General features: G+C 48.5%; 1 protein-coding gene across 1 annotated transcript; it reads left to right on the top strand.

The window, feature by feature from the left end:
- Positions 1–7,439: 7,439 nt before the first annotated feature.
- On the top strand, positions 7,440–12,949 carry SCN3B (sodium voltage-gated channel beta subunit 3; the record flags this gene model as incomplete). Its single annotated transcript, XM_082010065.1, has 5 exons — positions 7,440–7,506; positions 9,063–9,226; positions 10,843–11,068; positions 12,131–12,269; positions 12,886–12,949. The coding sequence occupies exons 1-5, from the start codon at positions 7,452–7,454 to the stop codon at positions 12,947–12,949; spliced, it is 648 nt and encodes a 215-aa protein (XP_081866191.1). The 5' UTR covers positions 7,440–7,451.
- Positions 12,950–22,709: the final 9,760 nt, after the last annotated feature.

The following is a 22,709-nucleotide window of genomic DNA, read 5'->3' as shown; positions in this document are numbered from 1 at the left end:
TGCTCAGTGTAAACCACCTGATCTTCAGAGGCACCATGGAGCGAAGAGTAAGTGCCCATTAACTGGGCAGTGAGAGAGGACAAGGGCAGGTAAGTACACGAGTTGGCAAGGCACAGGCAAAGCAGAATGATGGAGAAAGTAAAGGTTCCTGTGGGAGGGGCAAGGCAAAGAGGTGAAGCAGGAGCAGTGAGGGAGAGGGGGAAGGCAAGGCAAGCATGTGGAGCGGAGCAGAGTTTGTATGATAATCCAGGGTTTAGTCTGGAGAGGAATTTTTGCATCCCTCTTGCTTTTATCGTGTCACAGAAATCTAATTCTGAAGCCCATACCGAGGTTGTGCATCACTTAAGGCCTTTATGGCCAAACGCTTTTAGAATTTGACAGGCACCAATGGAAGAGCTATTGTGTTTCAGGGATTTCATGGTTTTGCTAAATCAAGAACTTCAGATCTTTGGGGCAAAAGGGGAGTATTTGTGCTTGCACACAAAGTGTTAAATATTGCAGCTGATTCAGTTACCATGTGTGACTTCAGTGTAGGTTTGCAAACCTGTTTTTTCCTAAGCGAATTGATGTACTTCCATAGAATTTCACAGTAACTGGGGAAAAGGCGTAAGTGATACAGATACATCACCTATTTATAGATAAATGAAAGAGAGTTTTGGTAGAGAATTACTTTAATCGGTCACCAGCTGGGACACCAGAGAACGCGGGGTCGTTAAATCATGGGACAGAAAGGCTACACTGAGCTCTTAGTCCAGCATTCGTAAAGCATCTTGTCTGTGATGGGGACTCTCTGAAGCGACTAATTAACAACAATAACATCAGATGACAAGTGGGTGCAGCTAGAAAGATGAGGAGAGCACAGGAACAGTGACACAGTTTCTCTAGCTCGAAGGTCTGTATTGCCTGAAGAATGTCTTGGAACAGAGGAGCTTGGCTTTACCTCCGGCGATGCAGAGGGGACAGCGCTATCTGCTGGGTCTGCAGGAACAGTGCCGTTGTTTTCCAGGACTGCACAGCACCAGGCATATTTTATCTCCTGCCCGCAACATATGCTTACACACATACGTGTACACAGACGTGTGTGCATACATGTTTTCTGTGTCCTCCCTTCCCCGCCTTGGGATTTCTCCACATAATCTCTCCTTTCCTGTACAGTGTTTGGGCTCTGGATGGAAACTTAGAATTGCTCTAAATTTGTTTGGGTTTTTTTCTGGTTGTTTCTTTGTTTAAAGTTAATAAAACAACTGCTAAAAGTAAGCAAAGTGTAGCAGAATACCTAGCCAGGAGAAGGTGCCTGCTTAGACAGTGAAGTGCTAGCAAGGAATTCTTGTTTGAAAAATGGTGGTTCTGAAGGAGAAAGTGACATTTTACAGATTCAAAGCCCCGTGTAACAACTTCTATTTTATACAGCACCTTTGAATTTGACCAGGGAGATGTTCCTCACTGTCAGAAGACAAAACACTTTTCAATTCTGTTGTACTGAACCTGGAAACACTGTTTTTCCTTTCTCTTGTGTGCTGTCTAATGTAATTATATACGTGCCTGTTGTTTTAGATGAAAGATGATGATAATTGTGCTACCAGGAGGCAAAAGTTGGAAACCCACAGATGGAAGGTGTAGAACATCGCCAAAACGTTTCTCTTTCACAATGGGAGACTTGATTCTGCAAGACAGTAAGTGTATCTGACCCAACACCTCCGGCACAAAAAAAGTCTCTTGGAATCCTTCATATTTCCTGGACTCCTGTGAAAACAAACCACGTTTGAGAAGTAGCCCAGAGCTTAAAAGGTCTATGCCCGTGTTTACTGGCAGCTGGGATGAGATTCAGCTTTGTTCACAATTTAAGGAAGAAAGCAGCACCTAGCACTTCAGTCCAGACAAGGTAAGACAGTAATATTTGCTGAACAAGCTTTTCTTTGCAAAAATGCAATCGGTGCACGGTGCAAAAATAATTGAGGCATTGGTGTATTTCACTAGTAGTAAGAGTTCAGAAATTAAGTGAGCAAATGTGAATGAATGTGGCAATCTGACACGCTAATGGATTTTCATGCACTGCTGAAGTGAATGAGCTGAGGAGAGGCCTAAAAGCATACCTGTGAAAGTGCCCCCTCATTGGACTCCAGATTGGTAAAACAGCACTTCAGTTACAGCACACAAAGGCTTGCCTATGTGCATATGCACTACTTGATTTTATTGGCATTGAGTCCCAGAAAACAATACCCCAAAAGTACCTGGACCAACACCAGCGCTTAGAATTTCCAGGATGTATACAATAACACACCTCTAAATATGGCCTGTAGTAAAGGTCTGAAAAAATGTGTTTGTTTAGTTGCTGACCACAAAGTGTTAGCAATGTGCAGGAATGTAGCTCAGTGTGTTTCTTGGACGTGGAGGGGAGAATTTTCAACCCAGCCTTCAGAGCGCAACCTGCTGCTCAAAGGGATCCAAGTCCCCAGACCCTGCCAGTGCTCTGTGCATGCGCAGGCTTTGGCTTATGCAAGACTATTCTGCATTTGAGGAAGTATTTCTCTGACAGGGAGCACCACTACAAAAAGCATTAAAGGCTCACAAACAGCTCAGGCAGTCTGCTTGCCAAGGCAGTTACTTCTTGTTGACAGAGGGGAGGGCTTTCTAATATCCAGACCTTCTCATCCTTAGTCCCAAAAGGAAAACGATTTTCAGAGCCAAAGATAAGTAGAGGCATGTTGAACAGCCTGTGTTTTCTCTGGGAGATAAGGATGGCAAAGGGACTGTGCCTTGTGGGCCCTCAGTGAAAGCAGAAACGGAGAGCCGCTGGCATTAAAGGGTTAGAATATCGTCCGTCTGAAACAGAGGCCTTGGAAATCAGTTGGCCTCTTCCGCAGGCCTGAAGGAAGCTAAGCCAAGCTCAGATAGCAGTAGTAAACCAAAAACATGTGCGATCTGTATATAGCGGAACGAGGTCCTGCAGCATGTACGTGCCAAACAATGTGAATGAATATGTGTGGCAATCTGACACGCTAATGGATTTTCATGCTTTCAGCAATCGTAGAGGTATGTGAACGGGGAACCCTGCTCCTTCACATTGCACGGTGAAGTAGATCTGGCAAAAAATGATGCAATGCAAATGCAGGCAGGTGTTTGCACAGAGAGAGTGTGTAAGATAGCACAGTCAGTCTGGGTACCCGCATCTTAAGAGCATTAATACCTACCTTCTTGCATATTGGGTGGAGGGGGGGTGAGAAGGGCGTGCGACGGGGGCTGGGTGCAGCTGAAGACTGCAGAGCTAGTCTGGGAACCGTGCATTCGGCTGGAAATGGAGGTAAATGCAAAGACGTGCAAAGAGTACGGCTGGAGTTGTCTGTAGTGTAGAGTATACAGTGGGAATCCAGAGGTTGGCAGGTACATGGAAAACGCATTTTAAAATTTGAGTGTGAAAAAGAGAAAACTGAATGAGCTTTTATAACCCTCCAGGCACCCTGTAAAGGCAACTAGAGAAGTCCTCCCTTGCTATAGGTTTCTGTGGAATGGTTTTTGAAGTGCGTGGGAAGGATCTATTAAATTCAACATATTTAAATTGATATACATTTTCTGCAAACCATTACTGATTTCATACTGGCTGAGGCCACTCTGTAGGAGCGGCGGTGAGCAAGTGTGAAGGGTGCTCTCTTCCTTTTTGTGCTCGCTCTTCCAGCACTGGGGCATCAGAGGATCACACCGCTGTTACTTGGTTGTTGCACAGCTCTGGTGGCCTTGAGGTTGGAATGGTTGTTGATCCCGGTGGTGGGTATGTGTTGGCTGTTGACAGTCGGGAGGGGCTGTGCGAGGAACAAGCCTTGCTGATGTTTAGCTGCGCAATAAAGAGGATGTTCGCACTGAAGCGAGCTGATGAGATTGCGGATGGCAGTGGAAGCTGCCGAGAAGGCTGTCACAGGGAGGCCAGACACGCAGGTTGTGTGTTCCCACTCCCATAGCCTGGCTCAAGGGCCGTAAGAGTGAGGGATTAGTGGGGGCAGGGTTCTGACATTATTTTTATCTCCTTATCTTGTGCCCATGCAGAAGTGCCAGCCTTTTTTCATTTTTTTTCTTTTTTTTTCTCCTGTGAAGCACTAACTGGGTGGGTTGCCATAGCAACCCCCACATGATAAGTTGGGCTGCTTCTTGCAGCATTCAAGATATTTCTCTCTCTCTCTCTCAATATTCAGTTCCCTTCACCATTTCCTCTGGAGTGCCAAAATGGCTGAGCGCTTTGTGGTGCCAAGCGTCCTGTGCCCTAATGGTGACGCCTGATCCTCCACCCTGTTCCCTGGAGGCCTCGGGGCTGTGGTAGGGCACGAAGGAGCAGCTGTGCCTCCTGGCATTGGATGGGGTTTGAAGAGGATGTGCCCTCCATCTCTTTCGCAGCACACTGGGGCTGAAAATTGAAACAGGCTTCCAATGTGGCATCCCGTTTATGTGCAAGTTTTCCATAAGAGAGCTGGTGTTTGTTGCCTGTTTAAAACAGGCCCACGGAGATGTTGGAGTAGTTCCCAGCTAAGCCCAGCTCATAGCAAGAATGAAAGCATCTTATCCTTTCATTTGAAAAACATGCAGTATCCCTGAATAAGTTCAGAGAAGTTTTTCTCTGTGTCTGTCTGTTTTTAAAAAAAACAACACAGGTTCTGGCAGCTTAATAAATTGGTCTGACTACAAGTATTCATTTCAAATCACTTTTGGTTTTGTCTGTAGTATGTGAGATATGCTTTAGGTGAAGAAAAAACTTCTCCGGAGGTGGGGAGGAAAGGGTGCAATCTCAATTTGCTTCCCTGGCCCGTGGCTTTTTGCGTTACTATCCACCCAAATCCAAGCCCAGTTTCACCTCTGGGCCCAATTTCCCTTCTTTAAACAGCAGCTAGAACACCCATCTAGCATGAAGCGCTTGAGATAGGTACATGAGCGATTCTGAGGGACAACTCATTACTTCCTTAGGATGTTTATTTGTCACTGTAATTGAAATTGGTTGGCAGGTGAGTTCTGGGGTGCCTGGGGTTAGAGGAGATAAAGGCTTCTGTTTCTACCTGGGGGAGCACCAAGGCACCTGATGGCAGGGCTCTGCTAAGGCAGGAGTAGAAAGGGTCGAAGGGTCAGTCAGCGGCTGCTGCCTGAATCAGCGTTGTAGAGCTGCTGCTTCCTCTTAATCCTCTCAGACCCTCTCTCTCCTCCCTGGTAGGATTCTCCGTAATAGATGTAATTAGAGCAGCCGTAGCACAAACAGCACAGCTCTGCTGATCCGTGTTCTGTGTTTGCTGGCGGTGCACCTGGCTTCCTGAGAACAGATGTGATTTCCACTGAACTTCATGAAACAGGTGGTTGTCAAATGCGATAGCCAGGGACATTGTCCAGTAGTTCCCGTGTCTATAAAAAGCCCACCATCAGCACTCATCTGCCACACACAGGCTGGATTGTTCTAGAAGAGCTAGGATCAAATCCTGTGGCTTAACCTGCCCTTCCCTTTGTTGAGTTGTTGTGAATAATAGCAAGGGGCAATGGGAGAAAAGCAAACGGCTTAACGTAGGAGGCTACATCCTTCCATCATCTCTGGGTATCATGGCTGCCATTTTGTCTTCCTGTGGAGAAGAGTCAGGTATTATGAGTTGAATGTTCATCATGGATGGCTTCTAAGGGGGGAATTGGGAACGGTGTGCTGGCGTCTGCAGCTACTGATTCATGAGCTCTTGGTCTCCATACTCACACCTGGCTCCTGGAGATACATTAAATAGGGGGGTTCTTTGATTAGTTTGCTGGTAGGAGTGCACAGTAACCCAAATAAGCCGAAAAGCAGAGGGGACAGTGAGTGAAACTTGACCGCCAGCACATAGGGACTGATCGTGGCTTTGGTCAGTCCCTGCTGTAATACTTCAGGGCTGCAAAGGTTTCAGGGGTCACAGCTGGACGTGGGCTGGAACAGGGCAGAGTAACCTCTCCGGTCAGTAAAATGAAGCAGAACAGGGAATTAGGGAGGTGTCCTTAGCTAGGAAGGACTTAAGAGTTGTCTCAGTGGGCTATGAAGGGTGGTGTGGAGGCCGTTGCTCTGTGTGTGGTTATTGGCAGATGGTGAATGCAGTTTGCCGATACAAACGTGATTAGATGATGTCTAGGAAAAGGGTTGGCTGTCTTTGTCCTGTGCCCACTTTGCTTAAGCAGTGTAGGGACCAGGGACCACTGCATGCGTGTCGGGAGGCCACGGGGCTGTGGTAGCGACCACCGCCAGTGGTGGTGTGCCCAGCTGAGAGCCCGTGCCCAGCTAAAGGGCTTGGAGCTGATGCTTTCTGATGGCTGCACATATTTCCCTGTTTGAGTGGGTCTTGCCGTCTGGCGCTCTGAGTTTTGGCATGGCAAATTGCCCCCTGATGGGGTTGGGCAGGTTTAATTCAATAGATTGTGCTGTTTATTGAGCTGACATCAGCACAGACGCTTTAACAAGCACTTTGTTTTTCCCTCTCTGTCCACTGTGACCTTCAAAGTCAGAGAAGCCCTTTGGGGCACAGCGGCCCCAGTCCAAGAAGAGAAAGCCCAGCCTGCTGCTGGCAATGAACTCCTGGGAATCAGAGTAGAACATGAGGACAGAGGATTTCCCAGTATTTGCAACTGTGACCTTCAGAGCTGCGCAAGCGTTAGTATTAAACTCATCCGAGGCGGAGGCCTTTCTGTGACCCCGCACGGGTGGCTCTCCCCCCGTTCTTTTCCCCCCCTCCATGGCTTTATTTTGGAGGCCGGCCGGACGATGCTGAAATCCCCTCTCCGGCTGCTCCAGCCAGGCTTACCAGGTCCGTGCAGCCGGGAAGGAGGGTGCCCGAGCGCTGACCCCTCCGGCGGCTGCCGCCGGGGCTGCGAAGCCCGGTGAGCTGCCTGGGCGCGGCGGGGACCGCCGAGCCCGGGCTCCTGCTCGGGGCCGGGGGAGGGAGGGAGGGAGGGAAGGAGGGAGGCGGCCGCGCATGCCTGCCGCGGGCCGTGCCCCCCGCCCGGGCTGAGGCTGGGCTCCGCGGAGCCGGCCGCCGCACGCAGGGAAAGCTGCGCCCCCGCGCAGCGATGCGCGCTCCCCGCGGCCGGCCCGGAAGACAAAGGGCCGCCGGCGGCCCGCGCCGCGCCCCGGGGCCACCTGCTGCGCCGCGCCCCGCGCCGCCCCCCTGCGCAGAGTAGCGGCGAGCGGCGCCCGGGCCCTGTCCGTGGTGCTGCCGCCCGCGCCCGCGGGAGCCCGGCCCCGCCCTTGCGCGGATCCCGCTCCGCGGGGAAGCGGCTCCCTCGGATCCCAGCCGGCCGGCAGCTGCCGCCCTCCCTCGGCTCCCTTCTCGCCGGCAGATCCGGACCAAGGGGCGCGGCGCGGCCGGCAGCCCGAGGCATCCTGTTGCGCTGGGTCCACAGCGAGGAGGGGAGAAGCGGCATTCTCCGAAAGAGCTTCTGCCCAGCTTGAGATTCGCTCGTGGCTCGGAACAATGGCTGCGCTGCCGAGGCTGGTTTGTGCGTCTTCAGTCGTGTTGGTGCTCTGGGGTAGGTGTTTCCATTCCATGTTGTCTTCAGCCAGGTTCTCCACCAAATCTGGTGCTTGCCTCTTTACAGATGCTTCTCTAAAGCACCCCTTTTCTTAGCAGGGTTCCATTAATGCTGTCAGGAACACCAGCCTTCAAAGTGGCTTTTTTGTTTACAAGAAGAGAAGAAAATGACATTCATGCAGAGTTAAGTTTGAATGTAACGGAGTTAATGTGAGCAGAGAAAATACATTACTGCTAAGTAGACTTAGGTTACAAAGCGTGTGCTTTGATACGCACGCAGGCTCTTTACTGTATCCAGTTCACTGTTGCTTTGAAATTTGCAATGTAATTTAACGTTTAGTTGCCTCAGGGAGGATGTGCAGACCGTTAAGCAGTGCGTGTTAGCACTAGTTCTCTATGCAGTCTGTACAAACTGGAGTAAATCGTGTTATTGCTATTAGTTTTTCTTCTGCAACCAAGAAAAGGTTGGTTAGTTCTGCCCATACAGCTACAGTCGATGTGCACGTATGCCTACAGCTCCGTGTGTGGGTGCACATCTGCGTGTGTGTGTCTAATGTAACTGGAGTAAAGCATGATCCAGTAACTCCTCCCTTACTCCTCCTAGAAAGCTGGTGCTACCCATGGAGCTGATGGTATGGGAGAATTGGAATCTGGCTAGTTCCAGGATAGGTCCCGGGATATTACAGTGCTCGAGAGAGCGGGTTAATGGTATCTCAGAGGCTGGGGATGAGGGACAGCAAAGTCAGCATCTTCAGTGAGCCAAACTCAAGGCTTTGGAGATGGGTTTGGACAGACAGAACCCAGTATTGTCTAGCCCAGGGGACAAATGTCAGCAGGGATTTAGTCTGAGATGTCATGCTGAAGCTATTCCTTTTCTTATCAAGTCTTTAGCTTCACAGACAATGATTTGTATCTTGTTTGGGAGAGCAGTATTTTATAGTTGCCAGTGTTAGCACAGATCCGATCGGAAGCATTTTGAACAGGAATGCATGTAAAGTCACTAACTCCTCCCACTGCCAAATTTACTCAAGTCCAAGCCCCTTGGTTCCCAGTGCTCCTTATGAAACCTAGAAACAGGAAGGGTGGTGAATCCTCCCAGTTTGTTTTGAACACATTACCGGATTAAAACGTCCAGACCTTTTAACTTAGCACAAAGAGCGAGCTGTTCCTGTGCACTTAAATTCTGGGCTTTCTCTCCTACCAGACTGTAATCGCTACTGTAACAGGAGCATGCTCAGCATGCATGGGAGAGAATGAACAATGCCGCTGAAGTGGCATCAATTGCTATGGGAAAAATTAAAGTTGTGGCAAAGCAGATGCTGGAGAGGTGAATCTGCATAAAGTGATCACCCTCTGTTAATTATTACAGATTACTTATATCTCAGAGAAGGAAGCTTGGTAAAATTTGACATTTGAGACTTAGCTGTTGTCAGAGGGTGCTGGTAACAAATGGTTTTCCATTGGCGATGATGTGATCATAAATGCCGAGCTGTGGATAACTGATGTGTCTCTAATTCTGTCTTACGCTTCTTCTCTGCTGCTCCTTTTCCCTAGCTGGTTTTTGTTCTGCAGTATGTGTTGAAGTTCCATCAGAGACAGAGGCTGTCCAAGGAAAGGACATGAAGCTACTCTGCATCTCCTGCATGAGGAGGGAAGAGGTCACAGCCAACACGGTGGTGGAATGGTTCTACAGGCCGGAGGGTGGAAAAGATGAACCTGTATGTATGTCTGGTAGCTGAGCCCTTGTTTTCGTAGGTCTTACTGTGAAACACAGTCCAGTGAACTCATGTGGGAGAAGCCAAAAGGTACTTGCGAGAATGTAAGTCTGTCCTGCAGCAGAAGCCCCAAGGAAGACTGTATAAGGGAAGGAGAGAGACCCAAATACGAACAAAAGCTTTCTGCCACATTCTTATTGAAAGTCTATAGAAATGCCCAGCAGGCTGCTTTCATGTCATGGAGGAGAAATGAGCTTGGAGTTCAGCTCCGAGCTGCAGATCTTCACAATGTCTGCAGCATTTTCACCCAGAGGTTCCACACCACCAATTCTGAGCAGTAACTAAGGTGTCTTTTCCTCGCTTAGCTGATTTCCACACTTGGGCACAGCATCAGCTTATGGCAGGAGAAGCTAGAATCTATTGCTGAGTTCAAATATTCGGGGTCGTACAGACATGAATGCCAATTTCTCATTCCATTCCTTGAATACGTAAAGTCTAGCATGTAAGGAGATCAAGAAGGGAAACAGAAGTGTGGAGTGACACCTGGTACCCTTGGCCAAGTCTCTCCCGTCTTAGGACACTTCTGAATCCCAAAGTTGTTCTTTGGAGGTTAAATCTGGGATCTGACAAATCTGCAGGACAGGATTTACTTCTTTTTACCTCAGAGAAAGCAGTGGTATCCTGACTGTGGGAGGATGTCTGTGAGTCGTTTTGGATCCCTGTCAGGAAAAGGTAAAATTTGTTTTCAGAGTGAATCAAAATGGGAATCGCACAGACAAGGGGCAACTGGAATTCAAGAAAGAATAGTAAAACAGAGAGTAAGATTAAGGCCGTGCGCTCACATTTCTTTCTAGCTGTTTTATCTGAGTATGAAGTATTAGATCAGTGGTTGCATTTCATCGCGATTGAGCGGGGCCAGGCAAGATGGCAAATATTCTCTTACTCTCTGAGAACCAAAGGGACCCCGCTAAGGGAATGAGATGGGAATTCACTTCCAGTGACCTACGTGATACGTTTGCCAGTGGCAACCCACAGAATGCTAATGAAAGCGGGCTGGGGCGAGCAGCTTAATGACGGGGTCTGCGGTCGGCTAGAAACTTGCACGAGATAAGGCCTGCAAAATCCACTCCAGCTCTGTTCTTCTGACGTACCGTTTTCACGCTGTCATATTTATCCTGCAACACTCCCATTTCAGCTGAATATCCCAGGGCTTACCAAAAATGACTGTTGATCTTTGCTGTATATACTCTGTGGTTCCTTCCTAAGATGATCTTATGTGCAGTGACAGACAGGCTAGGCACGTAGACTGCAGGATCCTAGTTTTCAGTTCCATTGCTGATGTTTTGCATCGTTGTCCGCACGTGTATCTCTTTTTCTGTGACTTAGTTTTTCTACCTCTGTAATGGAGATAATTCAGTTTTCTGTCTTTTGTAAAGTAGCCTGAGATTTTGAGGTAAAGGATGATATAGAATATGAATAGCTGCTGTTACTAAGGAAACCGTAGGCCAGAACATACACATGTGTAGCTAGAGGATGATGTTTTCCCTTGCATATGCTGTGGTGTTGTCTGAGGTGCGCGTCAGTGATTAATCAGAATGCCCTTTCACATTTCCTCACAGATCTACGAGTACAGGAAAGCAAACCATGAATTCCCAAGCCGCTTCAGTGGTCGGTTACAGTGGAATGGGAGTAAAGACATGCAGGACGTATCCATCACTGTGTTAAATGTCACCTTGAACGATTCGGGTATCTACACCTGTAACATCACCCGGGAGTTTGAGTTCGAGATTCACCGACCTCTCTTCACAAGCTCCAGATTGATCCACCTCACCGTGGTGGAGGAGGGTATGAAGGACTGGCAGACAGTCTGTTGTGCCTTAACGCGCTGCGGGTGTTGTCATCCATGTCATCCGGGGATACAGGTTTTCATTGCATTGCAGGAGAGGGGAGACTGAGCTGCCAGATAATTGTGTCTGTCTTTGCCAGCAACAAAGACTACACGAGGTTCAGGAGGAAAGACCTGCATTTTGTTTGCTGGCTGCAGCCTCTTTTTAGGCTCAGAGTGGTCGTGTGCGAATGTGGGAAGGTATAATGAGCATGGCAGGCTGGGGCAACAGCTGGGAACAGCTGGGCAGGCACAGGAAGCAGGCGGAGGTTTCCAGTTTCTGCGCTCAGAAGCCTCGCTTCTCCCGCGGTGGCTCTAGCATGCTACAGCGCAGCCTTTGCCAGGCTACCCACAGCGTCTGCTTCCTTGCTTCCGCCCCCTCCCTCTTGGAACGACACATTCTCCATTTTGATACCAGTCTCTTGCTTCCACCCTCTCCTAATCCCTCCTTCCCTTTGCAGTGCTCCCGAGTCTTTCTGTTCCTCTTGGGTTTGCTCAGTTCAGTGCTGAAATCCTGGCTTGTTAGAAATCAGCGGGAATTCTGCCATTCTCTTCAGAGTGGGACAAGAACTTTTAGCCCTCATCTGTTTCCGCTGTGTCTTTCCTTCCCTTCTTCCCCACGAGCGTATCTGCATTTTGATCTCTTTCAAATCACTGGCAGAACAATACAGTCAAGGTAACACCAGCGAGTAGGACGCACAAAGGAAACAGAGCGCGAAGATGAGATAGGCTAACGGTGAGCAATCCGAATGAATGTGTGGGTGGCAGAGAATGCAGGACACCACGTGCAAGCCTGTGCACGTTCGATTCCGCTGGAAACACGCAGAGGAATCGCTGCTGGCATATCCTGTTGGCCGCCTCGCCTCTTCCCTCTCTTTTGCCCCTTCAAAGTGTAGTGGCATCTGGGTATCTCTGACAAGCTGGGTCAGGAAGGATGACACAAGGGTGGAAAGCGTCAGTGGAGCTGCTGTGCTCCGATAGCTGCACATCAATGAGCAGAGATTGTTTCATTTTCTTAACAGCTGGAGAAGACTTCACCTCGGTCATCTCTGAAATCATGATGTATATTCTGCTGGTCTTCCTCACCTTGTGGCTACTGATAGAAATGGTCTATTGCTACAGGAAAGTCTCTAAGGCAGAGGAGGCTGCCCAGGAAAACGCGTAAGTGTGAAATCTCTGAAGATGCGAGCTGTTCTGCGAGGGTTCTTCAGATGTCTCAGGCCAGATCAGACTGCAAGAAGACTGAACTTTGCTGTTGCATGTTTCTAGCTGATGTTTCCTATGTCTGGAATAATTGTGATGTTTAGGAGTACCAAAAAAGATGGTGAACTTGTACGGTGAGGGACAATGCACCAGGTAGGGGGGTTGGCCGTGGTGTGCGGTATTGCAAAGTGGCCCAGTCTGAACTGCGCAGAGACGCTCTCCTGGAAGGGCTGCTTTCAGAGCTCTGACTCACAGATGCAGCTGACACAGCAGAGATGGTTCTGATTTTTATACTGGCCCATTCCCATCTTTCTACATACTTGGCTTGGATAAGGGTGCTCTTTGCACATGCTAGGAAGGCTGCATGCGTAGGACTTTATGGTAGGGAACACTCGGTGTCTGCTCCTGACTGTGCTGAGGAGAGTTTCCTACTGCGAGCATCTTCTACAGGTGACGTTTGTTACCTTGGAGATACTCACAGGCATTCAATCTCTCTGTAAGGGTGAATAGACCCGACCTGGCTTTTGCACTGTAGCACCTGAGGTCATTCTTTCCTCCTTCCCTCCAACCACAGAACAGACTATCTTGCGATTCCATCAGAAAACAAGGAAAACTGTGCCGTGCCTGTGGAGGAATAGCAGAGAGGCGTCGGCGGAACGAACGGCACCAAGGTAGGCAATGAGGAAACGGTCGGTCACTGCTTGTGTCTGTCAACCTTTCAGCCTTTCTACAGCAGGCTAGGCGTGCCTGGGGCTGGCGAAAAAGTGGGCGGGAGACTGCTGGAGTCTGGCTGTGCTCCTCCTCTGGAGCTTCCCCAGTGACCTTAGAAGCAATATAGGTATCTTTAGGTGCTGGGTGTACTCATATTACTTTAAACTTCTAATCAACACGCACGTTCGCTTTTCAGGCCATGGTGTAATTACTCCTCCTTTCCCCATTCCTGTGGAGCTGGGAATAGCCACTGTCCCCTCCAGACCGGGAGCTGTGCTCAGGGGGAAGACAAGGGCGCTGTCTCCAAAGGAAGCGTCTGCTGGGACTGACTTTGTGTGCAAAAGACCAAAATCTAGATCTTTTAAAGTCTTGTTCACATTCTGTCAGTTATCATGCTAATTACATCACGATCCTCACTTCAGTAAGGTCAAATGACTCGCGCTCCAAGAGGAATTCTCTCAATTGCAGGGGCTCTGAAGACAGAAGGACCACGTCATGCCAGCCAGGTTTGAGGGGGAGCTCTGCACCGTCGGGAGGAAATACGGGGAAGTGTAAATTCTCTTCCGTTTGCCTTGGACTCTGTACAGCCTTGACTTTGGCCTCATGACTCCATTCTGAGCCGCCAGCCCATTTGCTAAAGGACTCTTCTTTTGAAGCATGCTGAGCAAAGGGCACAGGGGTGTGGGCAGCACGGCTCCTTTCCCAGTTTCAGTCCCATCATCACGTTAATGGCTTTGTAAATGTTAAGTGTCATTTCTTAGCTGCTGTCACCACCACCTTTCTTTGCTAAATATGCTAGTTCTCCATTGCAGAAGTAAAGGGTATGTATGTCACGCTACTCCGACCTGCAGGACTGGGAATGAGATCATCTTAGGGTGATGTTCCATCATATGTTACAGCCCAAGCAGTCTTATCGGGGTTAAAACAGGAAGAATTTACTCAATTAGTTGTTACTTGGCAAGTTGCTCTGGACTTTGGGCTGCCTGTGCACAGGCAGAGTCGCATGAGGACTCTAATGTATTAGAATTGTTGAAAATGCGTAGTGGGAAGGACAATACCCTGTGCCATGTTCACACTTGCTTCTGAAGGAGGGAACTGAGAGTATAGATCCTGAAGTACCCCTACTTTGGGAGGCAGTATATAATATACGTAAGTATAAGAATCCCCTGTACCCCCCCCACGTTTCATTTAGCAAGTGTCAAAATCCTTAGTTCCTTCTGTTTACCCTCTATAGCAGGTTTACTCCTCAAGTATGCAGAGACCCAGTGATAGGAATAACCTGCGGAGCCATGTTCTGCAACAACAGGCGAGCCCATAGGACAAGGTATGCAGTTCACCTCTTTCTGGGGAAACCCCCAAAGGAAGACCGCCTGATGCAATTGGGCAAGCAAAGTTAAACAGGATGCGTAGCCCTCGCAGGACAAGGATGGGCAGCTTTGTAAAACGGTAGTACTTTTTGTAGCTGTGATAGTCTTCTCGTACTGTAGCGTAGCACCACCTAGAGGAGTAGACAGAAACCGCTTTTTCCTAGTTACTTGTTAACTCTTTCTTGTGATAATTAGTCACTGGTTTGAATAGTCCGCGTTCATCATACATGATCCACTGCTGCACAGGAATCACACTGTGAATTCGGTGTTCCCTTATGCAAACTCACCTCTCAACTGTAGTGGATTAAGCAGAGTAAAGTGTGTTTTCTGGCCTCAAATGTAGATCAGTTGAGCTCAACAACTGGTTTTACAAGGCGAGGAGGAGGAAAAAAAAAAAGGCAGAAACATTGTCCAGGGTGGAATTGTACCTTAAGACAAAATGGGGGAAGGTTTGTTTTTTTCGTATAGCAGATGTTGTTACATCCCTGCTGCAATGGAGCCTATACTGCTTGCAAGACTTGACTGCACCGATTGCTTCTAAATAGTTACAAAGTGCTTATGAATCAAGGCATGCTTCCCACCTATGGAAATTCCTCTGCTTTGTTCTGCTGCTTTTTATATGTTGCTGAAGTTACTCCATTTGTAAATCAGGCCCAGGCCAGATTTCTAACTGGCAGTTGTTCAAAATTCCTTTTTTTAGAGTGGGTGTAAACTACTACAAGGCCATCTTCACAGTAAGATCGCTTTCAAGTCCAGAGCCTGGCAACTTAAGCATGTTTTCCAGATAAAGCACACGTGTAGTTTGGGTACCGGTTCCTTAAAACCTAATCCCCGAAAGGGGAAAAAGCAGCTCCTCTTCCAATTCAGCTGGATGTCTTCATTTTCCCTAGGCCTACCTGCCTGGCCTCGGGGCAATTTTGAGTATAATCCTAAGTCTAAACCCACAGCAACAGAGGAGGGACTATATTGCAACTCCAGAGCTTCCGTCACTGACCACGGCATTGACGCCCACAGTGATTTTTAGGTAAGGTCACGTAACCTCTCTCCCACTTCAGCTCTGCTCCTCGGTCCCCGTGAAGCATTGATAACCTTCTGGTGTCATAACGTTAAGTGAAAAATAAAGGCGTAAACTCAGAACCTCTGGAGAGCTACCTCAGTGGTAAAGAAGGGCCGTCCTCTAGTCCTGCACCTTCCGGTATCTTACATGCATTGTAAGATGTTTTTTTGGAGACATATCTTTCACTTTTCCAGTTCCTGCAGACAGATATGACTATTGCCCTGTGTTGTTCTAGGCAGGAGAAAATGGTGTGTAAATATTCCTCGATGTTCTTGTAGCTTAAAAAAAAAGGGGGGGGGGGCAGATTTTTCAAGGGTGGTATTGAAGGCAAGCTGTGGCCTGGAGGAGACGGTCCCGTTTGGTTTCTGAAAAGACTCTCTCTGTATTTGGAAGTGACGGAAGGGACTTTAGAATAAGCAGGATAATAAAAGAACAAAGCACTCACAAGTCGCACTGTTTGTTTGATAGAATTTTTTTTTTTAATTTATACCGTACTTCCATTGTACTAGCTACTTTACATTAAGTTTTGGCTGCATAGCCTTTACAATTCCTAGGTTCTAGCAGGTAAGTTTCATTATCATTTTACCGCATTTTGCGCACAGCGCAAAGTTTATGACAGTTAGACAACTCCTAAAACAAAACCACGGTTCCTTCCCCCACCCCACCCTAGAGTTCACATTAGCACTACAGGCACGTCGGCCTTGGCCAACAGCCCCCTGCTTGCCGGGCTCTGGTGGTGAAATCCAGGAGGGAAGCGCGCGCCTGCGGGCGATTGTACGACCCGCTCCCGTTCCTTGCCGACATGAGGCCATCCTCATTAATTTGCAGTCATGCACAGCAAGTGGGGTTGTGGGATCCAGGGCCTCGGGTGGGGAGAACACGCTCCAGGTTTGTAGCAGCTTTATCCAGCCCTGGAGCATGTGACGGGAGGTGAACTGCCATGAGAACAGCAACATCCCAGACGTGCCACAGCCGCACGATGACAGTCCTGGGTGGTTGTAACACTGCAACGGTTCTGCTGCTGCTCCTTCCTCCCCCCTGAGCTCATCGGGCCAAGAGCCAGGTTAGTGCTTCCATACCGGCGCCGTTAAGTGCTATTACAAAGGGAGGTGGGCTTGCGAAGATGGGGAATGATGCGCATGTAGCACAGGCTCCACCTCTTTGCTGGATAAAGTCGCCATTTTGTAACGGCTGCTCTCCCAAATCCTAATGCCGCTGGAGCAGATTGGGCCGCAACTGGGACACGACCCAATGGCTCTAGAACCTGAGCTGGCCATTGGTTTTATTCCCTAACTATTCTCAGAGCTTGGGTTGGGGAAGGTGGCCATTTAATGTTAGCAATGGAATTGGCCTAAATGAGTGAGGTAACAGAAACGGCCAGAGGAGGTACCTCCCTGAGCCATGTGCAAATATAATTCCTTCAGCAGAAGGAAGTCCTTTTACCTACTGAAAAAAATAAAACACATTCACTTAAAGAGCATACAGACTGCGGCAAGGAAAGGCAAGCAGGGACAGCACCAGGTCAGTCCACCTATGACACGGGAATGATTGTCCAGCAGGAGAGGAGTGAGGGGACAGGGAAAAGCCATAGCAAGCGCTGCAAAACGTATGTGGGAGAGGAGGGCATGGCACGCCGCGTATCCATACTGTGTTAAGCCCATGCTGTCTGGCTAGATCGGGAAATAATCTCAATCGGCAGTTGATCAAGACATGAGGAGATTATTTGGCCAGCGTGCACATCTAGAAAAAGAAAGGTATTATGGCACAGAGAGACTCGTGCTGTAGAGACTGCAAAGCGTAGAGAGACAGAGCATGCCAGGCGGGGGGAATGGGCCAGAAAGTCAGCACAGTTGCCTCTCGGAAACTACGCCGACACAAATGTTTTGTGAGCCACTTACCTCAAATGCTTTGGTTTAAGAGTCTCTGTTTCGAGTACTGTTTTAAGCGAGCCCCTGCTGGGTATTTTAACTAGTGCTGAGACTGTCTGAAATGACTAAGCCAGAGTCCACATGGCTGCGCCATGAAACGTGTCAGTGGCAACAAGCCTGGCGGAGATCTGTCGGAAAGATCTCTTCCAAGTTCAGCAGGTAGTGCAGAAAGCCCTGGTCTGTCAAAAGCTGTGGGACGGCAGCTTGACATGCCTTGACAAACATGCCAGAATTGTGCCCCACGAGCCAGGCACTGTTGCTTTAAAGTATTTTTTACTGACTGCTTTTTCCATGTACTGTGGAACCAGATTAGGAAGTGGTTCGCTTCTATCCTGGTTGGGAAAAGCAGACACGGACTGATCGAGCACTGCTTGGTTAAAATGGTTAGTTCAGTACACATCACAGAAACGCTGCAAGGACTTTCTGTGGAGAAGTCCTCTCAGGAGAGTAGCATCTCCGCACCAGTTAGGTACTCGAGGAGTACTTGACACGTTTGCCACATGCTATGACTGAGGCGCACTGCGGACGGAGCCTCTTCCTAGAGCATTGCAGACCTGGGCACTAGCAGCTTGGTTTTTCAAAGACCTTAACTCATGTGCTGGCTTTGTGCTTACTGTGCTCACGTAAACGAACCCCAGAGGAAGAGGAGTCCCCAGTGTTTCCTAGTCCTAGTAGCACAGTCTAACCAGACAGGAACGATCTGCTCCCCTGAAACCTCCTCTCTGCAGCTCATTCCACGTGAGCAGTGCTGGTCTTACTAGGGTTAGAGACTATCTTCACCACTCTTGGTGCTGAATGGTGTGAAAGCTGCAGGCTGTCCACTGTCTGCCTCCTCTGTTTAGGTGCCTTAGGATCACCGAAAGGTGACAGAAATACATGCCTGAGAAGTCAAACCTACTGGGAAAGGGAGAGGGATTAAGGTCACCTGACACACAAGTGTCGCATTCACCAAAACCTGTGTGTACGCACACCCTTCTGACACGCAGAAAGCCAACACGTGAGGTTTGCAAGTGTGTCTTTCACTCAGCCTTGGTGTATCACGGGCACCTTCCCGTTGCCTTCGTACCTGCACAGAAATGACTGTAGAGCATATCAAAAAGGTCTTATTATTTCAAGTACCCAGACCAAGTGTCTCCAGCCACTATTTAGAAAACAAATGTCTACCTTGTTGCACATACAAAGGTAGGAAAAAGCATAGACGTAGGCTATGTGGTTTAGTGCTGAGGAGACAAGCAGGCTAAAAAGTCTGTCCCCATCTACACCCGGGTGAGCTGAATCTAATGAGGTCTGCTTGGTGACACAGACTAAGCATGTGAGGCTTTCTGAGAGGGGACATGGCAATGTTTGCCATCGTTATTTCAGAGGTGGTTTTGTGCTGGGGCTTTAAAACCAACAAAGCATCCTGCTTTGAAACCTTGCTTCTTTCACTACAGGGTCATTTTTATAATAAAGGCATGTTGCAGATCTTGTGGGTTTCCCTTTATTAGATCTAAAGTAGACAAGTGGGGTCAGGTGGTCAAATGGCAAACTGCTGCCCCAGACTGGTATAAGCTCTCTGTAAGTGCATGCTCTATGTCAGCAGCGCAACTGAGGTACGTTAGGGGAGATCAAAGTTCGGTGACTTTTTTTCTCTTCTCCCAAAGGACTTAAGGGAGCCAGAAAGGATTTATGCAGAGCGTAGTATCAGTTAATACTAATCAATTAATATTGTTCTGACTGAAGCAGGCCTCGGGTGATCAGTGAATTGTTGAGCACCCAAAAAGCCTGGCTGTCTAGGTAATTCATGGCTAAGCTCCTGTTCTTACCATTGCAGGTAGCCATCTCTCTTTTAAGTGAAGTGGAATGTGCAGACCCAGCAGTGCCCCTGTCTTGGGCACATGCTTCTGATCTTGCCACCTGACATAACCTGTGTCTTTCAGTCCTTCGTAGACTTCACGCACAGGCGCTGCACTAGATACGTTTGGTATCTACTTTATGAATTGCGTGATCGCGTAGCAGTTACCCAAGTCTCAAATTAAGTTTGAGCTCGTCCCGGGTGCCGTAACCCAAAAACCTCTTTTAAGGTAAGCATTAGAAGGCATGCATTTATCAGAAGCGAGATCGTATCAAGCTAGGATTACTGAGGATATTCTTCTCCCATATGAACAGGTGAGATGCACACTGTCCCTTCCAAAAGCCTTCTGTCCCTTCTTCTCTCTCCTCCCGATAGGTAGTGCCTTGCTTGGCAAGAATTAGGCTACTAGCTGTGGGCAGCAGTGTGCATGTTTGGCTGGAGAAATGCTTTTTAAAAAATCTCTTTTGTAGTTGTTCAGATTCTGCAAATCAAATCCCAGCTGTGCTCCCCTGGCAAATTACCAGCGTTAGAAGGGTCAGAGGGAGGACTTGGCAGGGAAATGTGTCTGTGAGACACTATAAAGAAAACTACCGTTGACGTGGGATTTCTGGCACAGGTAAGCAAGGCAAGCAAGTAAAGAAGCAAAACCCTGACAATGGAAGCCAAGCTACAGCTTGGCTGTGACTGCTTAGGGAAGGCAGAAGTACCGCCCCCTGTAACACTATTCAGATTGCGTGGCCTTGCTCCTAGAAAGCATTGCCAATTTCTCTAGGAAATGCAATCATAAACTGGCGGGTCCAAAACTGTCTGTGGCTGCAAAAGGGACTCGACTGCAGCAGCAGATGATTCCTGCCGTAGCTCTCTAGAGGAGGGCATCTAGGTGAAAACACGCCGAGGTTTTGTTTAAGCCCTCACCTTTAGTGCCATTGGGGGTTTTGCCATAAGAAAAAGACCTTGCTTTTTCCCCTTTTATTACTATCGTGATAAATAAAGAGGCAATGAAAGACCATGAATCCTACCCAACTCCAAGCCAGACTTGCTGCCAAGCGGCAAAAGAGAAAGTAACTAACTAGGAATCTGAGAAAAAGACACCTAATGCCTCAAACAGAGACCTTCCTCGCTCTGAAGTGCACTGCATGCACAAGGTTCTGTTTGGTGACCGCCACCCTATGCTCTTTATCGCAGGACTTGACATAGCTGTGTGTCAGGACGTATGTCAAACATGTTAAACCCAGTTTAAAATAATACACGAGCAGAACCAATAGCGGTGCTCGAAATTGTTCGAGCTGCCTCTGCACGGCCTCGCAATTTAACAGAGCTTTTTCAATTCTGGCTCGAGGGCCAAGCCCGAGGAACGCCGTGTCAGCAGGAACATCCCGAACCTAATGCGACGGCAGTCTGGAAGAACGCTGCAGAGGAAGAAGGATACGCGGCTGAGCGAATGGATTTGGTGTCTCTGTAACTGGCAAGAGAATGTGAAACTGGTAAGAAACCGACTCTGATCACTAGCGTTTATTTTCAACCCTCTTGGACAGGTGGGTTTCTCCACCTCTCAACGGGTTATGTCCATCTATGCACAAAACCCTCCCGGCCAGGTGGCAGAGACCCCATGTTCCACGCTACTGTTTCGAGATGCAGCCTTTTTCTTTTGTGGCATGGGCAAGGTGGCAAGCACAGGGCTTTCCTCCATGTCGTCTTTCTTGGTGCTTGGAATTAAATTCTAGAAAAGGGGAAGATGGGCAGCAGGGGATTTTTCTGTGCTGAGCAGCTGTGGGACTGACTAACGGGGAAACAGGACTCTTGGCCAGTGTAGCATGTCACAGCGGGGGTCGGGGCCCTCCTGTTGAGATGAGCCGCAGAATGCCCTTCCCAGGCACTAGCACCTCAGTTTCATTGTACAGTAGTCATTTACAGCAGCCTCCCTGGAAAAAAAGTCAGGCAGGCGTACAGTAGTCAGCAGCATTAAATTAAATAAATAGTCATAAATACACATCGCTCTCTAGTTGCCGAGGCATGTTTTTCTCAATTGTACCTTGCTTTCACACTCTTAAATGTCTTTTTGCTAACCCACCTTCATCCACACTCCAAACGTGAGTCATCTTCTGCGGGACAGGTGGCGTTTACGACTTGGTCATGAAAACTGTAGGCAGGTTGGGAGAAATCGGCAGGTTCCTTCTACATACACTACCTTTCCCTAACTGGAATGCGCGAGCGGGAGCATGTGAAGGTTTTCCTTAGACTGCACTTTGTCACACAGCTGCACGGATGAGAGTTTCTGGTACGGAGCTACGAAGACCAGTTACTCATCCTTATGTCCCCCGCTCTTTCAGCGCCCATTGGAGCTAGAGACAACGGACGAGCTAGAACTGCACCGTTTGCATTAAGGGGAATATGCAGCTGACTCCCTCCCGCAATTCAGAAGGTGGAAAAGTCCTGATGTTGAACAAGGTGGAGATTGAGGGCCTCACACATCACCTAATCTACCTGGCTGGGTAAGATGAGAAAGCATTTATTAAATGTTCAAACAACAGCCCTGCTTCCCACCCAGTCCCAGTGGCGTTTGATACACTGCACAGCACAGCCTCTGCTGCCCCTCTTTCTCATTTGGCTGCTAAGGGGAGTTTGGAATTATCCCCCAGAAAAAGTAAAAATGCATATTATCTTTTTAATGCAGCTCTACAACCCAACTTGCTCATGGAGCAAATGCTTTGCTGTCCAGCTTGGGAGAGACAGCAGTCCAATCCCTCCAGCTATCTAGCCTGCCACCCACCGATGGTCCCTTTTTTCTTTTCTATTTTGGTAAGCTCTCCTGGACTTTCAGAGGCCTTGCTGCAGTACAGATGCAGTCATGTAAATACCCCAGCAAAGGAAAGGAAGTTGTTCTTTTTCTCCCTGACGTTTTCCCACAGAGTTTGTAAGACAAGGTAAGGGCTAGGTGGTACAAGCAAAATGGTCTCACAGACCAGGGGCAGGAGGGAAATTTGCTGAGCAGAGTGGCGGGAGCGTTTGCAAATAAATACTAGTTTTGGTTTTCTTTCTAAGTTGGGGTACTCCCCCTACTGTGGGAAGTCGCACAGGTAGTATCCCTTTCAGCACCGCTGTGGGTCTTCAGCACAGGGATGGCTTAACGGCAGGCGACCAAGCAAGCAGAAAGCAGAGAACTACAGAAAATGTAAAGGGGACACTGTCAAAGGGAATGGAAGCATGCTTCCTGTGGCATGGCTCTCCTCCACCCACGCACCTTGTAGGGCAGATACGCTACCCACCATCTCCTTGGCTTAACTGATAACGATCAATAACAGGAGGCAGCAAATTAGAATTTGGAGAAAGCGTTTCAGCTCATTTACATTCTGTGCTTTGCTCTCTGAACCAGGCCTGTCAGCACCACAGCAAATTGCATTTCTGCTGCTCCAAGAAGCACAGAAGGTGATTGCCAGCGAGACCCGCTCTCGGCAGACCTACAGCCATTCTTTCAGAGGCCTCCTCTCCAAATGGGGAACA

The sequence above is a fragment of the Phaethon aethereus genome (genome assembly GCF_964289735.1).
Source record: "Phaethon aethereus genome assembly, chromosome: 23".
Classification (NCBI taxonomy): domain Eukaryota; kingdom Metazoa; phylum Chordata; class Aves; order Phaethontiformes; family Phaethontidae; genus Phaethon; species Phaethon aethereus.
The sequence above is the reverse complement of the archived record's forward strand: the minus strand, read 5'-3'. Positions and strand labels throughout refer to the sequence as shown.